General features: G+C 36.1%; 1 protein-coding gene across 1 annotated transcript in view; it reads left to right on the forward strand.

The window, feature by feature from the left end:
* Positions 1–16575, forward strand: part of Col11a1 (collagen type XI alpha 1 chain) — a 181596-nt gene that overhangs the window by 25318 nt on the left and 139703 nt on the right. Inside the window, exons 3-4 of the mRNA XM_036190104.1 lie at positions 2313–2526; positions 6915–7077. Coding sequence (XP_036045997.1) covers positions 2313–2526; positions 6915–7077 — 377 coding nt within the window. The remainder of the gene's footprint in view (positions 1–2312; positions 2527–6914; positions 7078–16575) is intronic.

A 16575-nucleotide genomic window follows, 5' to 3' on the forward strand; every position in this document is an offset into this window, starting at 1 on the left:
GGCCTCACTATGCAGTTCAAGCCTGCCCTCAAACTAGTGAACTTTCTGTCTTACCTTCCTGAAGAACCACCATAGCATGTTCTATGAAAGGTATTTTGAAAACACATTTATTTTGGGTACTCATTAAAATTTTCATATTTTCATTGAGTTTAGTGAACAAAAGCAATATATTGACACAAAATACTAAAATGAAAAATTGTACTTAAAAGTTAAAGGTTAAAATTTCTTAAAATATTAAGTCCATAGAATTTGAAATTCACTTTAATTTTTATAAATAATAGTAATGTTACTTTTACTTTTTCATTTAACTATATATCTTCCATATCTAGTAGGAAAACAATAATTTTGAACAGAAAATAAAACAGAGAAACGTGGACTAATGGAACTGTATTAGAAATACTAAATAAGATACAGTTTATAATATTTTTATAATTGACTCATTATCTCAAGGTCATGGTAGTTAATTTAATTAATTTGGTGTTTGATTGTTTCTTCATGGAGAATGAGCATTGTGTATGCTTGTGCAATCTTCTTCCACTCCAGTTAACAGAACTTATCTGTATAAATGTTTTATCCCAGTTAGCACTCTTGTGTTCTGGCCTATGGCTTTAGCAATAACCATTTCCAGTAAGAGACTCCTATGATATGCATCTCACATACATTCCTTCTTGGAGAGGAGAACTTCCTGCAAATTATGCATTAATGATAATTTGAAAATAGTGTTAGTAATATCACCATTATAAATACCAAAATAGTGAACATTATTTATAAAGCGGTGCATTTCCTGAAGAATACAGCTGGAGGACTGGACACTTCAGTAGTCATCACTGAAAGTAGGGAGTTCTATCAGGAAGAAAGATTAATATAGTGTTGCAGAATGAAAATATATGTTCTCCAAAGCTCCAGGATGACACTTTAAATTGGAAGATCTGAAAATGTGCACTTTATATTAAATAAAGCTGTTTTTTTTCAAATTCTCATTACCATCTTTTGAATACTGATATAAATATCTTGTAAAAAACTGTATATTGACTTACATCTTCATATACATCTTCATAACCATCAAAGGAGGAGGATATTTAAGCTCAATTCATAGATGAGTTGGATAGATTCAGGGATTTAGTTAGGTAGCAATGCCTAACCATCTAAGGCACTGGATTAAATCATATGATGTATTTGAAAATCATTATAAAGAATACCATTGATTCATCATCACCATTAAAACATAAAAATATTTTTGAAAGATATATTTTGCTTGGAAAAATATTGAAAAAATTTTAAACTCTTAAGATAATTGTTATTATGCTATTTTATATATTAATGAAAGCAACACCTGTTTATATTAAAAACCCATTTTAAGAGTTGTGGCTGAATCTGTGATAATCATGATGGTTATTATGGACAAATACAGTACAGGCAGTAGGCTAGGTACTTGAGATAAGATTATAGAAAGAGAAAAAAATGGTGAAGGTAAGCCTTCATACCTAATAGTTCTGGTTTTCAGTGGCTTGCTTTTCAATAGTGAAACTAAACTGTGTGATCAAAAATCTCCTTAAGTGTTCACATATACGATGAAAGCAATGCTTTTGTATTACCTTACTACAGTGTCTTTTCACAAAGAGCATGCGTGGGAACAGTGTGGACAAAGCTTGTGTCAACTGAAGTGGTTAAATACATGTTTGAGGATTATTTTTTTGGGGTGGGGTTGGCTAGAGAGATTCCTCTGCTGTTCAGAGCCCTTACTGTTCTTGCAGAGGAGTGGATTTTAGTTCCCACACCCTTGTTAGGTGATTGAATGAAATTCCAGTTCCAGAAAATCTGATGTGCCTTGCTGCCTTAGACACCTGCTGTCATGGATCCACACACAGATACACAAAATTAAAATAATAAAAGTAGGGACAGGAGAGTGACTTAGTAGCTAAGAATGCACACTCTTTAGAGTTCACAGTCATCTGCGTTTGCATGCACATTCTCTCTCTGCTCACATAATTTAAAAGTACATGTAAAATGATAATTAAACATTTTAAATGGGTGTCTGCTGTGTTTGAAATTGCACTGATAGCATGATCTTGTTTTCTGACTATGGGCTCAGTGTCTCATAACCAGTCTTTACATAAATGGCCTTGAGGCTTAACTTGGATGAATATAAAGAGAAAACTAGATAGTGATATGATCCCCTCTCCAGCCATACTATTAGTTAACTGTTTCCTGTTTGAATTTAGTTATCAGGGCCATATAAAATGTTCAGGTAAAACTGTAAGCTAGTAACAATTTGGAAATCTGCACTTTCTAACTCAATTTTGTCTTTTCAGGTGGAATTTTTCCAGAAGATTTTTCAATACTATTTACAATAAAACCCAAAAAAGGAATTCAGTCTTTCCTTTTATCGATATATAATGAACATGGTATTCAGCAACTTGGTGTGGAGGTTGGGAGATCACCTGTTTTTCTATTTGAAGACCACACTGGAAAACCCAGCCCCGAAAACTATCCCCTCTTCTCAACAGTTAACATCGCTGATGGGAAGTAAGTTACACAGTGAGAGAGTGTTAGCTGTGCTGAAAATTTTCATTAATCATTCAACAGCCTTTATGAAGTGTGCTTTCTAGTGGCTATTGATGGAAAACACCCTAAAAGACCACCATATAATCCCCAACATTGGTGTAGTGTACTTCAAAGTCTGCGCAGGTAAAGGTTGAAAAAAAGAATCAGTAAGAAACAAGAAAACCTGTGTGGTTCAGAGAGAAAAGCAGGGCAGTGTTGACAAGAGAAAATTAAATTGTACAATTTTAGGAGTTGAAATAAGAAAGAAAGATCCCTCTTTCCTACTGGGATCCGAGAACAGTGGTTCTGACGGTTCCCTGGATAAAGGCACTTGTAGCCAAGCCTGTCCACTTGGTTCAATCCCTGGAAATGGCATAGTCGAAGGAAAGAACACGTGTCATGAGGCTTGTTCCTAAATAAGACTGATCCTCGCTATCTTTGCAGCTAGTAATCATCTGTAGCTCTTCCTCTAGGACTTGTGCCTTCTGAGAATTCGCCCATGCACATTGGCGTGTCAACTGGTATTGCCACTGTTCAGGTCTTATTTAGGTGACTATTGTTAAGATTTCAGCTGTACAATTCCTTCTAATATGTATGAGACTCTGTCTTATAGCAAATGTTCTAGGTCTGGCTCTTATAATCCTTCTGTCTACTCTTTTGTGATGCTCCCTAAGTCTTAGGTACAGGGGTTATGTTGCAGAATTATCAACTGGGCATGGTCATTCCTGGTTAGTTGTATAGAAGATATTTTTAATGCATCATATTATTGAAATATTTTTACTTTATGCTGTCTTTTTAACTAGAAAAACATCTCTCTGTAACCTTGATCCAATTTGATAGTAGTTTTAAGTTTGAACAAATATCAAAATATAACAATAGGAATAGCTCAGTAAATAATTTTGAGTGATTATCAAATAGATAAGAAGTTGTATGGATATACCCTACAGTGGTAAAGTACTATTTGATAATATATTCAGTAAATCAATAGGTAGCCATATTCATTCACTTTTCTTTTGGTTTTCTTTCATTTATTTACTCTTCTCTCAAATAATACTTCCCAACTGCAGGCTCCCCTCCATCCCCTCCTATCTCCCCTCTCCCCCAGAACTACTGCTCCTCAGTTTCCATTCAGAAAAGGGCAGTCCACCCCCCACCCCCCACCAAGTGGTATCAACCAAATTCAACATAACAAGATGCAATAAGACTAGGTATATACCCTCACATCAAGGCTGGGCTCAGCAACCTAGTAGGAGGAAAGAGGTCCCAGGAGTAGGCAAAAGAGTCAGAGACACACCCACTCCCATTGTTAGGAATCTAACAAAAACCCTAGGCTAAAGAGCCACATGCAGAGGACCGGTGCAGACCCATGACTGCTCTGGTGGTTGCAGCTCAGTCTGTCTGAGCCCCTATGAGCCCTGCTTAGTTCATTCTGTGGGCCATGTTATCCTGGTGTCCTTTACCCCTCTGGCTCCTACAATCCTTCCTCCCTTTCTTAGGTGGAGTTGCTCTAGCTCCCCTAGTGTTTAGCTGTGAATCTCTGTATCTGTTCTCATCAGCTGCTGGAGGAAGCCTCTGTGATGACTGGGTTGCTAGGCACAGATCACATGAGTATGGCAGAATATCATTAGGAATCATTTCATTGACTTTTTTTGTTGTTGTTAGTCCTGTTTTGTTTAGGTCTCTGAGCCATGATTCATTTTTAATTCATGGATTTATTAGTAGATGTTTGCTGTGCACAAGTTCTATGGTCTTCCCCTGAGACTATTAAAATATGACAGATTTGTTAAGATCAAATGACATAATAACAATTGGAATGCAAAAATCATTGGTATCTAAATACACTTTAGTTTGTTAGGAACAATCATGGATTTCATCACAACTGAGCACTCATTCCATAGTATTTCTATGCAATCTACTACTTTGCTGGTAGTTATTAAGGTTGCGAGGTGTTATAGCCATGAACATTGCAGGAAAAGTCCCTCCACACTTGCTTATTTGAATATTGTTAGTGTTTTGTAGACCAAACAGATGTAAGCTTAAATGCAAAGTACTGGTAGTTCTATGAATAAAACTGCATCAAAGGAAGTCATGCACTGTGTAGTAGTGCACAACATACTTGGCAGTCTGTTATGAAGAGGTTGTTCTAAAGAAAGCCCAGGAAGTAAGCACCTGTTTGCATGACAATGTGGAGGGAAGCATGCCCCTATAGTGTATTTGCATGGAGCAGAAGGAGACAAGTATGTGATCAGCTGCAGGATATCGGAAAGCAAAACCTTACAGGAGATGGAGGTGAGAGAGTACCAGGAGGCTTCTATGAGATAAAGAAAAGAAATGAACAGCTCTGTGAATATTTGCTGGGTTTCTTCAACACAAATATTTAATTTGTTTGTTTTTCATGTAATTTAATTTTATTTATTCATGTATGTATGTGTGTGTGTGTGTGATGTGCATGTCAGAGAGAGAGAGAGAGAGAGAGAGAGAGAGAGAGAGAGAGAGAGAGAGAGAGAATATATGAATCTTTGTGCATATTGATATACTAGAGGGTTCATGAGTGTGTGGCAATTTGGGAGTGCACTTGAAGGCATGTGCACATTTGGAGGCCATAGGACAGCCAGGACAACTTTATGGGTGTTGGTCCTCAGGACCTATCCACCTTTTTTTTTTTTTTTTTTGTGACAGAGTCTCACACTGGTCTACAGCGACCTGTCTCTTCATCCTTGCACTGGGGTTAGAAATGCATGCTGCTGGGTCCACTGTTCTTATGGGTGTTGGGTACTGGACTCACATCTTAGTTATGCAACAGTCATCTTCTGGACTAAGCTCTTCCCAACTTCTTCATTCATGTTTTGATGGTTGCGAGGGTCACAAAGGCATAAAAGGACAGACAGTTACCATTATAAGCTAGAGAGGTGATGTTTTCTACTAAGCCGAGAATCACCAGCTTTTGTTTCATCATAAAAATTTGTGATGTTTTATTGATGGTATAGACACCATAAGAGAAAAGGAGCAACGAAGGACTCTAAACTGAGTTAACCTAGTACTATCTAAATTATTATTATGCTGTATCTAAAGCTACATCTAATTCTATGATTTTTATCATCTCATTAGCACAGCTTAAAATAATTAAAAAACAATTTAGTTTAGAGTTCCAATGAGATTTTAGCAATTAAAATTATTTTTATTTTCTGCTAATGAAAAGACCATCCCTCAAGACTAGGAATGGTTTAAGTTAACGTGCCGGCTTCTTGGCATAATGTATGTGTCAGTTTTACTCTCAGTGTATGAAATTGCTCCAAGGCTCCTTATATAATTCTTTGCCTACTCAAACCCTCACTAGTTGAATGTGCTAGTGGAAATACCAAAGACAAAGTATGTATGGAAATGTACTTGGTTGTCACCAGTAGCCATGCCAAATATCATGAAGCAGACATTTGGGAACACTCATGCAAGTTTCTGGGTATTTTATTTTATGGAGCTACTCCTAGACACTTCTGGAATATTAATCTAGCACTTTTCATTTGGAAGAAAATATAAACCACAGCAGCTTAAGGAATCCAAGTGAATTTCACTTAGTGGTTTCTGTTAGCACCAGACATTGCTAATAAAACCCTTTCTAGGATGCAGGGAGAGCATGCGTGCTTCCAAGGGCTGGCCACATTCCCTCTGCTAAGCCTGTCATCACCGCGCTGAATTAGCTGGGGCAGTAGCTGCAGACTGAATTGAGCCTCCTACTCCACACATGCGCTGACTCTGCTTTCTTTCAGTGTTTCTTCTTCTTGCCAGCCCTGGAAAGAAGGAGAGATATTGTGTCCCAATTTTGGATCCTGCCCACGGTGGTGATCTATAACTGTCTTGAAATTAAAGTGGAAAAAGAACATGAAAACACTTGAAATAAATGGAGATCAGGACAGAGTAGCACATTGTGTTTTACAATTAGAACATTCAGCTGCTCCAGATGGAGCAGTCATTCAGTCAAGAGACAGACCCTTTCACAGCCACTCTCAGGGGATCACCAGAGCAGTTTTTCTTGTGGAATTCCAGTTTGGAAGAAAGTGTTCATGCACAGAGAAACCCAAATCTATCTCAATCTCTGTCAGATACACTCATCAGAAAACACAAAGTGAAACAGAGAATGGGTGTGTCTTTATCAGCACAGGTGCCTAATCCATCGCTGTATCTTAGGAACCTGTGTTCTTATGAGTACGTGGTGCTGTCCTGGGTAAGCTAGGCTAAACCACCGAGGCAGTGTGTGCCTCTGTTTTTGTACCATTCAGCTTACTGTTGACATTTAAAGCTCACATTCTAATGAGTCTGTTGATTTGGCAGCTAGAGCCTTTGAAGCTTACGAAAGCATTGTTTCATTTTTGCAGGTGGCATCGTGTCGCAATCAGTGTGGAGAAGAAAACTGTGACAATGATTGTTGATTGTAAGAAGAAAATCACAAAACCTCTCGATAGAAGTGAGAGATCAATAGTCGATACCAATGGAATCATGGTGTTCGGAACAAGAATTTTAGAAACAGATGTTTTTCAGGTAAAAATAAATCAAGCTTATTTAAGATGAGTTTTGTTAGGTCAACTGGGTTATTAATTTTAGCAATCATTATGTTGTAAAACAGAGTTTGAAGCTCTAAAGGATGACCTACTTTCTTCCTCTGTGATTGGAGTGGTGATGTTTTCTGTTGTTGGGCCAGAGGAGGGTTAGACAAAGGTGACTACAAAGCCAGGGAAGCGTTGCTGAGATTGACTGATTTGAAAACAAGTGTTCAGTTCTGGCAAGGACAGTCCATTTCACTCTTAAATTTTATTTTTAGTACATTAACTTAGAGAAAATAAGTTTTTGACTTCTTGTTCTAGAAGATTAATTCAGAGAAATACCCCAGGCATATATTCTTCCTGACTATCTTTTTTTGAGTGGTTTCTAGTAGAGATTAGGTTGATAAAGATGAACTTTAAGTTTTAAAATCTCCTTTAAAAAAATAAAGTGCAAGGCATGATGGAAGCATTTCCAATTGTATTTTGCTAATTATCATTACAACACTTTCTTTGGATCTGTCAGTCATTGTATCTGGTAACTTATATTTTGGTTTTTAGCCTTTTTATTGCATAAATAGAACTGAGGCCTGACTCTATTAAGGGGTGCACTGAGGCATTATCAGCACAAATTCTGATTGAATTTTGGAATATAACTGCATAAAGCTGTATAATATGATTTATGTATTCTGTTTACACATGCCTATGTATTAATATGCATGTATGTATACAAATATAGCTAGTACATTTAAAAAAATTGTAAACTCAGAGTTTCAGCTAGACCACTGCTTATACATTTATATGAATCATTGGGGGTGCAATATTAAATACAATGAACACTAGTGACATTTCAGGTTCTGTATTTGGAATATTATTCATTCCAAATTATTATTCATTGATTTTCTCCATTACTGTGTTCTTATCCATTTGACTCTACATGAAATATTTACATCTAATATATTATGATTAATTAAATGATGAATGAATTGTGGAAATATATAATGACAATATGCTCTTTGTACATTATCATATACTAATTGAACATACATGGATAAATATTGACTTATTGGATGTGTGGATATCAGAGAAAAGTATTATAACTTCTACTCTTGCAGAATCTTACTTCAAAAATCATTAACAGTTTCATAGGTTAATTTTCTAGTTTTGTAAATAAGTGAAATGAAAGAACATTAGTAGATATCTTTATTCATTCCCTCTGTCCTTTTTTTCCTCCTCTCCACTTCCAGTGACAGATTTTATAACATAACATTTATAATCTGAAGTAACTGCAAGTATTAATTAGAAGAATGTATTAAAACATTAAGAACAACAACGTGGAAACAATTCTTCTATAAAATCTGTAGTGACTGTGACAAGGAGCTGTGAGAAATTTCTCTACAAATCTGCTCTATATTTTGAGCTTTCATGAAACCATATGAAACTTTAAACAGGGTATTTATTTATTATTAGTTTTTAAAATATAAATGAACTTAGAACCTTTGCATGTTGTGTTTACTTCTTATCATATTTTAGTTATTCATAAAGGAAAAGCTTCTATTTTTGCTTAATAAAATATTGAGCAAATTTTGTAGAAAAAATTGAGTCAAGTGAAATTTATATTCATCTAATTATCTGTGAGACTTTTATTTACCAAATGCTGTTGTTATGTGGCTATATAAATCTTCAAACTAGACTCTTTCTATGTGAAAATTGGACATGGAGGAGATAAACGCCTCAAATAAATACACTTGTTCAACACCTTTTAAAAAATAGTTCATCAGATATGAATATATAGTCACTGATGTGACCTTTTAAAAACTTTACTTGAAATTCTTTTGTTTTTATTTTTGTTTATACTTTGCTACTTATATGAAATTCCAATTACTTAAAAAACTGTGTGAAGAATGCATAGTAAAACATATATTATTTTAATGTTTAATAAATAGTTTTAGTGATACTGCTGCTATGATAACATTAGATATTCATTAGTCTGAACACAGCAAGTATCACTTTGCCAAAAACTTTGTGACTCATATTTAACCAGGAACTTAGTATATATAATTTCATGTACAAACTGAATCACACTGCTGGATTGATACTATTATGCTAATATAGACATTATATATGCCTATATTTGCATCGCAATATGATGAGTTTTTGTTTGTTTGTTTTTTCGAGATAGGGTTTCTCTGTAGCTTTGGAGCCCATCCTGGACTAGCTCTGCAGATCAGGCTGGCCTCGAACTCACAGAGATCGACCTGCCTCGGCCTCCCAAGTGCTGGGATTACATGCCTGCACTACCACTGCTTGGCTGATGATTTTCTGTTCTGCCTGTTTGTGTAACCTCATTGTTCCTGTGGTGTGATGTATTCCATCTTGAGTCTTGTGCTTGATATTATACAAATACTCTACTATTGCACCACACTCCAAGGCTTTATCTTTTCATTCAGTTCTTTTCTTTTCTCTTTGCATTTTAGTCTGGTTAGTAGTTTCTATTACCAGTACTTGAACAGATGTTCTTTCCCCTGCTGTGTCTGTGCTATTGATATTCTTATACAGTTATCCTCCATTTCTGTTAGTTTTATTGATCACATGTTTTTCTTGTGATTATTACTTACCTGCATTCTATTAGCCATGTGTGCTTGCATAAGGTTTGTTTTATTCTTTGAAGACCTTAAACACAATAATCAGAGATATAAAAAATCCTGTTACGTTAATTCTGACCTTGCTATATTTGCCTCTAATTTTGATGTTATTTGTTCTCCGTAAATTGTGTGTCTTACCTAGCAATATGTCTTAAAATTTTCCTCCTGAAAGGCCTACATGACAGGTTGAGTGAAATGATCCTTGGGGAAGTGTTAAGAAGAAAAAGCAATCTGTAGTCATATTGTGTGAGTCCTGTGGAGAGTCTGACTCACAGAATGTCAGTTTGTCAGCGCCTCTCAGTTCTCTGAGGTGGATGGGAAGACTCAGGTGGACTGGAATTATGCATTTTCCTTCTTCTACACAGAAGGCCAAATTGTGATTGGCAGTTCTGAATATTTCAGTTTATTTAAAATATTCTTCCTCACTCTCTTTTCTAGATGCCTGAGAGAATGGTCTGTCTGGTTGTTACTGTGAGATCTTATAGAACCCTTTACATAAAATAAAGGTGTATACTTTAGCACCCATGGCTCATTTCTGGTGGAGTCTTTAACTCCTGGGGAACCAAGATTTTGTAGAATTTTGTCTGGTCCACAAAAGGAAGGTGCATGAGGCATATAGACACAGTTGTTTTCTTCCTTCCTTCATCTCTTTCTTTCTTATTTTATTTATTTATTTATTTATTTATTTATTTATTTATTTATTTATTTATTTCTAGAGCTGAGTACTGAACCTAAGGCCTTGTGCTTGCTAGGCAAGCACTCTACCACTGAACTAAATCCCCAACCCTGACAGTTTTAATTTCAGTTCATTCCTCTTAAGTATTTTCTAAACTGATTTTAATTTGTGATATGTGGTTTGGGAGATAGTCTAAAATTTATTGTTATTAAAATGTAAATTTAGGTGATTCTCCTCTTCATTTTTCCTACCTCATATTCTATTTGCAGTCTTTAACTTTCCCCTTGTTCTTCTGTGCACAGACTCAGAATTTCTTCCATAGTTTTAGCCACAGCATTTCCTGCCTTTACTCAGATATTAGATTCTACACCCAGTTCAAAAATCAGGCTAAAAATAAAAAAGGAATGAAAGAAACAAAAAGAAACCACCAGGATGAGGCAGAACCTGTGGATCTGAGTCTCTGAATGTGATTCTCTTCCAGTGTGCCTACTTTTTCAGAGGTCAGGGTGTTTTCTATTTTGCTTTTCCCATACCATGTTGCTATCATTATCAGCCAGCTTGAAGTGCACTGGGCTTCTATCACCATAGGGCCAATGGCAATGCTAGTGATGATATTTGAAGGTTTAATTCCTATGATAAAAAAACAGACGCTATGAATACTCTAGCATCATATTCAGTCTTTATCTCATCCTCTAGACCTCTAAAATTAGTGTCATTTTATTATCTTATGATTCATTTCTGAAACCATCTTGGTCTAAGTTCTCTGTGAAATGTCTCTCGTTACAAGATACAGATGCAAACTGTCACTGTTGCATTCACCAATCACTTTCCATAATCTTATCTGCATTTCATAAGATGTTGAGGACCTGTTTCATGGAATACAAATCTTAGAAGGGTAAAAGTGAGGGATGATAACAATTTCAGTTATTTTACTTGAGAGATTAAAGGTGAAGCTAAAGGCATCAATCAGTACAATGACTGTTGAGGGAAAGAAGATACGAAGAGGGTAACCAAGGGTTATAATTTGATAAGTAAGTGCTGTAATTTGATGGAATTAAAGCATTTTCCTCTTATTATACCAAACTGATATGTTATTTCATGCTGAAATCATTGGAGAAACTGACTTAACTGGGCTTTTTCAGTCTTTTGAGGGAGATACCTTTCCCAACTGAAGGTAAAAAATAGCTTTGATCGGCAGAGATGGATGATTGAGGCTACAATGAACTGGATTAAATAAGTCCTTGTCTCCCAGGAAGTTTTACACATTCCCATATGTTTAATGAAATCTTTAGAGTTTTTACGTTAGTACAGAGACATTCCTTGTGAACTCTTGGTTGAATTTTTCTTGAGAAGTATAAAATCAATAACGAATGATTCTGTCTCTCTCCCCATAACTGGTAGGTTTACCATGCTCCCTTGGATGACCCCCTGTTCTGTACATAGAGGCAGTACTAACTGAATTTAGTGTGTTAACCAAAACGAACAAACAAAAACAAAACAAACCCAGAATTGAAACACAAAATCGGAAGATTTGGAGGTGGGGCAAGTATTGTGGGATATGATTGCATTTTATTCTTATTCTCAAAAATAAGGACAAATATAGGAAATAGCATTTTAGCTAATCTGTTCTTTCATTAAGCTATTCCCTTGTTCTCACTCAAGCTACTTTATCAAAATTCGCCATTCTACTGGGCCTAGTATATCACTTGTCTTGTTTGTTTGAGAATAGGTCCTTCTCAATTAATGAATTGAAAATAAAAGTGAATTATGTAATATAAAATATATCGTTTTGCTGTGGCTCCCATGTGTGTGTAAATTTAGATAAATTATGTTTCTTATCCATCTACATGTACTAATTCCTAGCTCCAGACAGAGATATCATAGAAGCTTTAAGAAATGGTAGAGCAGTGGTTCTCACCCTTTCGGTCATGACACATTTGAAGGTCAGACAGGGGTCCTCTTGGACCATCAGAAAACACAGATATTTATATTATGATTCATAACAGTAGCAAAATTACAGTTATGAAGTAACAATGAAATAATTTTATGGTTGGGGGTCTCCATAACATGAGGAACTGCATTCAAAGCTCACAGCCTTAGGAAAGCTGAGAACCTCTGTAGCAGAGGGAGGGGAATTTCTCTCTCCCACGGCAGCTGTCTAGTCAAATCCAGGTCGTTAGTGTGTTCACTCTGGGATCACACTTCCCTGATGTGGTGTTTGGAAGAAGAACTCAAGTAAGGTCATGACTTTGTTTATTTAACCTCATCTGTACAATGAGAAGTGTTATTTTTATTACCGAAAAACATGAAGCTCAAATGAGTTAGCATTTGTGAAGACACATCCATGTGAGTGGAGGACTCTGTAAGGATTCTTTAAAGATTCTTTAATTTGGACTTAATTCCAAAAATTGTTACTTACTTTTGGAATTTGGTGGAAATGTGCTTAACAGAGGAGCTTCATGTCACTTTGTATGAGATACAGATTTATAATTTAACGTTCTAAAGAAGTCTCCAACAGCTGAAAACAAAAACAAGTGTTATTATCAACTAGGACTTCATTGGTTACACTCTTGAAGTACTCTAGATTACAGAAGCAAAGCAACAGCACTTCTCAGTGATTTATGTTTGTCTGCTTTATTCTTGCCTTCAAGAAGTTGGTTAGCTGTGCATTTTAGAATATAGCTCTGGCTTTAAAAATATGTTGATATTCTTATGTAAAACATTCATGATTCATGTTTTGTGTAATGTACCCTAAAACCACAATTATTTGTTTTATAAATGTAAGGGAATGTAGAACTGCAAGATAGACAGCAAGCTGTAGCCAACAAATCTGAAGTGTTAATTTGCTAAATTTGGTATTTATACTTAAAGTAAAAATTGGGCATTATAACATAAATTCAATATAGATTTGTGTTAAAATTCCATCACCTCACCCAGAAAATTTTAGCATCCTGTAGCTATTCTGCTATAAGGATTCATTGTATTCATAGGAATTTTTAAATTTTTTAATATTAAAAAATAAATGGAATTCTCTTTTGTGGAGAAAAGCTTTTGTGTAGAAACAGTTAAATGTATATGCACAACAGTGTCTTAAATAGTTTTATTTCTATTGTGTGAATATGTGGATATGCTTAAGTTTGTGTGTGTGCGCGCACGCGAGTACATATGTGTATGCATAGGTAGGTGAGAGACAGACATCAAGTGTCTTCAGTTTCCTTACGTTTTAGTTTTTGAGATGAACTCTCCCATTGAACTTGTTCTTTTTTTTTTTTTTTTTGAGCTGAGGATCAAACCCAGGGCCTTGCACTTGCTAGGCAAGCACTCTACCACTGAGCTAAATCCCCAACCCTGAACTTGTTCTTCACTGACTTGGCTAGGCTGACTGGCCAGCCATGCCTAGGGCCCTTCTGTCTCCACTTCTTCAATGCTAGATTGACAAGGCACATGTCTCTATGTCAGACTGTTTTTTTTTTTTTTAAAGTGGGTACACAGAATTGAACTTAGATCCTCATGTCTATACAGCAAGTATATTATCAACCAAGACATCATTCTTTGGTACCCACAATCTTGTTATCTACTAGTTCAGCTTCAGCTTGTCAGATTTTTGTTTAGAATTGGTATGATTAATTCTTTACTAAATTGAGATGCCAAATATGACAGTTTCTCCTCTGAGTTTCTGTTTTAGGAGACACTTAAGTGCTGCCCCTGGACATATGTACATAATATTGGTTTAACCAGTTCTTGAGAGTTTTCCCTCCTCATTGCTGGAAGGAGCATCTGGTTTTGGATTTTCAGTATGTAATTACATTCCTGAGTGCTGCAGAGTGAGTTCATATGACATGTGTGGTGAAGAACAACACACAAAAATGCATGACATGAGTTACAACCAAAATTCAGGGAACATGTGGGCACTCGTTCAGTCTTTCCTTTGAGATGTGCCTGAACTTCATTAAAGGCTATAGGGTGTCCAATTGCCCACCTGCATGTATAGGATTACTTCTACATCAATGAAATTTGATTACCAGATGGGGGTATGTATTTTATATTTTAGGACTTTATTGATGTCTTATTAAAATTTCATATTCAGTCTGCATTTTGACAGAGTTTGCTTATAGGATAAAAATTAAGCATTTGAGGTAGAGTTAGATTTGGAGACTGTACAGATATAAAGCACCGTCATGCATACACTGCTCTTTCCTCTAAGAAGAACCCATTTATCTCCTGACCTTGTATATAATTAAAATATCAAATTTATTATCTCTCTCCTTTTACAAATTTGTCTCTGTCATTTCAAATGTTAAGAACTATTATTCCTCAGCAATTTTTTAACTTAAAAAAAATGGTTGAAGAATTTCAAACCATGCACATAATGTGTTTTCATTACATCCACCTCTCATTCCCTCTGTTCCATTATCTTTTCTGTGCTCCCTCATTACCACCTCCTCCTGACTTCATGTCCTCTGCTTTTTTTTTTTTTTTTTTTTTTTTGAACCCATGAAGCCACTTTGTGTTGTCTCTGTGTGCATAGGTATAGGACTGTCTACTATGGGTAGCTTCTCAGGTGCTTCATCCATGTGGAAAAACTGACTATCCCTTACTCAGCCATCGGATACCAACATATCCTCCATTAGAGCAGAACTTCAGGAACCTCTCTGTCATCCATGTTGGGATTTTGAGTGGTTTGATCTTGTGCATTTAATTACAGCCTCTGTGAGTTCAATGGTGCTATCATGTCCACAAATAATTGTTTCACTATGAATACATACTACTTCTGGTTCTTAAAGATTTTCTAGCCTCCCTCTGTAATAATACATGAACCTTGAGGAGAAGGAGTATGGTACAGGTGTCCTGTAGAACTTGGAACTTGTGTTGGGGTGGTTTTTGTCAATTTGACAAAAGCCAGAGATACCTGGGAAGAGGACCATCAATTGAGGGAGTTCCTCCATCAGACTGGCCCATGGGACATATTCTTCATAAATGATAGATGGAGGAGGGCTCAACCCAGAGGGGTTATCATCACCTCTGGACAGATTTTTAAGTGTGTGAAAATCGTGGCTGGAAGCAAGCAAGTCAACAGCAGCCTTCCATGGTCTCAATTTAGTGTCTGTCTCCAAGTTCCTTTTGAGTTCCTGACCTGCCATGGAAGTGACAGCCTTCCCCTGATGCTTTTGGCCATAATGTTTATCACAGCAATATGAGAGTGCTCAAGAGGGCTGGTTGAACTTTTGGGGCTAATGGAAGAGAAACTTACTGCTTTAAGTTCCTGATAGTGCAACTCTGAGTAAATATGTGGTGTTTACAGATGTGAATTCTTTTGAACACTAGCTAAAAAGAAAGAGCTTTAACTCTCTTTTTATGGGTTGTAAACTACATTTACAACCTTAAAAGATTAAAAGCCATAAGATTATCCTGGACAAAAGTATGTATTATCCTCTTTTTTTTATTCTGTGTTTTATGGTAAAGACACCATTGATGTGAAAATATCTCTAGCTCAAATGAATATACAAGGAATGCAATTAATTTCATTATTGTTGAGCTGCTTTTAGAATGTGATCTTCTAAAGGCATAGCTTGGTTCACTTCATTCTGTAAATGGCTTAATATAGTTCCTACATGAGTGAGAAGCATGCTGTAAATACCACCAAAGTCTTGTCTATTGGTTTCCTCTGTTCAGGCCTCCATGTAATGACTCCACAGTTCCCAGACTTTATTCCTGGCGATCTGCTCCAAGGGAAAGATGGAATGAGAGAATGGCTGATGTCACATCTTTGATCATAACATCCTGGGACTTTTCTTTTGTTTGGAGTACCCATTTCTTCCTTTGATATGTGTGCAGGTTGTGTCTCATCCTCTGTAATTCTCTCCAACTGCATGATTCCTTTCCTCCTTGCTCCTTCTAGCCCACAGTGTGTCCCTTCCTTCAAACATGCTGCTTACAGCACAGTTCCTACCTATGCATCCCACAGTCTCTGTGTTGAGGGTCCTGTGTTAGTTCCACTCTTTCCCCTCTAAGTTCATTCTTAATGTCCTTTAGTTAGTAAAAATTTCCCATATTGAACAAGCTATACAAAGTCTGTCCTTCTGATATATCACCCTTCTTCTTTGTTCTATTTTTTTTATGGTTGTTTGTGGCATTCTACCATTTGCTTATTTCCTTTCTTCTTCTAGAATACAAATTT

This window comes from Onychomys torridus, chromosome 6 (genome assembly GCF_903995425.1).
Source record: "Onychomys torridus chromosome 6, mOncTor1.1, whole genome shotgun sequence".
NCBI lineage: Eukaryota > Metazoa > Chordata > Mammalia > Rodentia > Cricetidae > Onychomys > Onychomys torridus.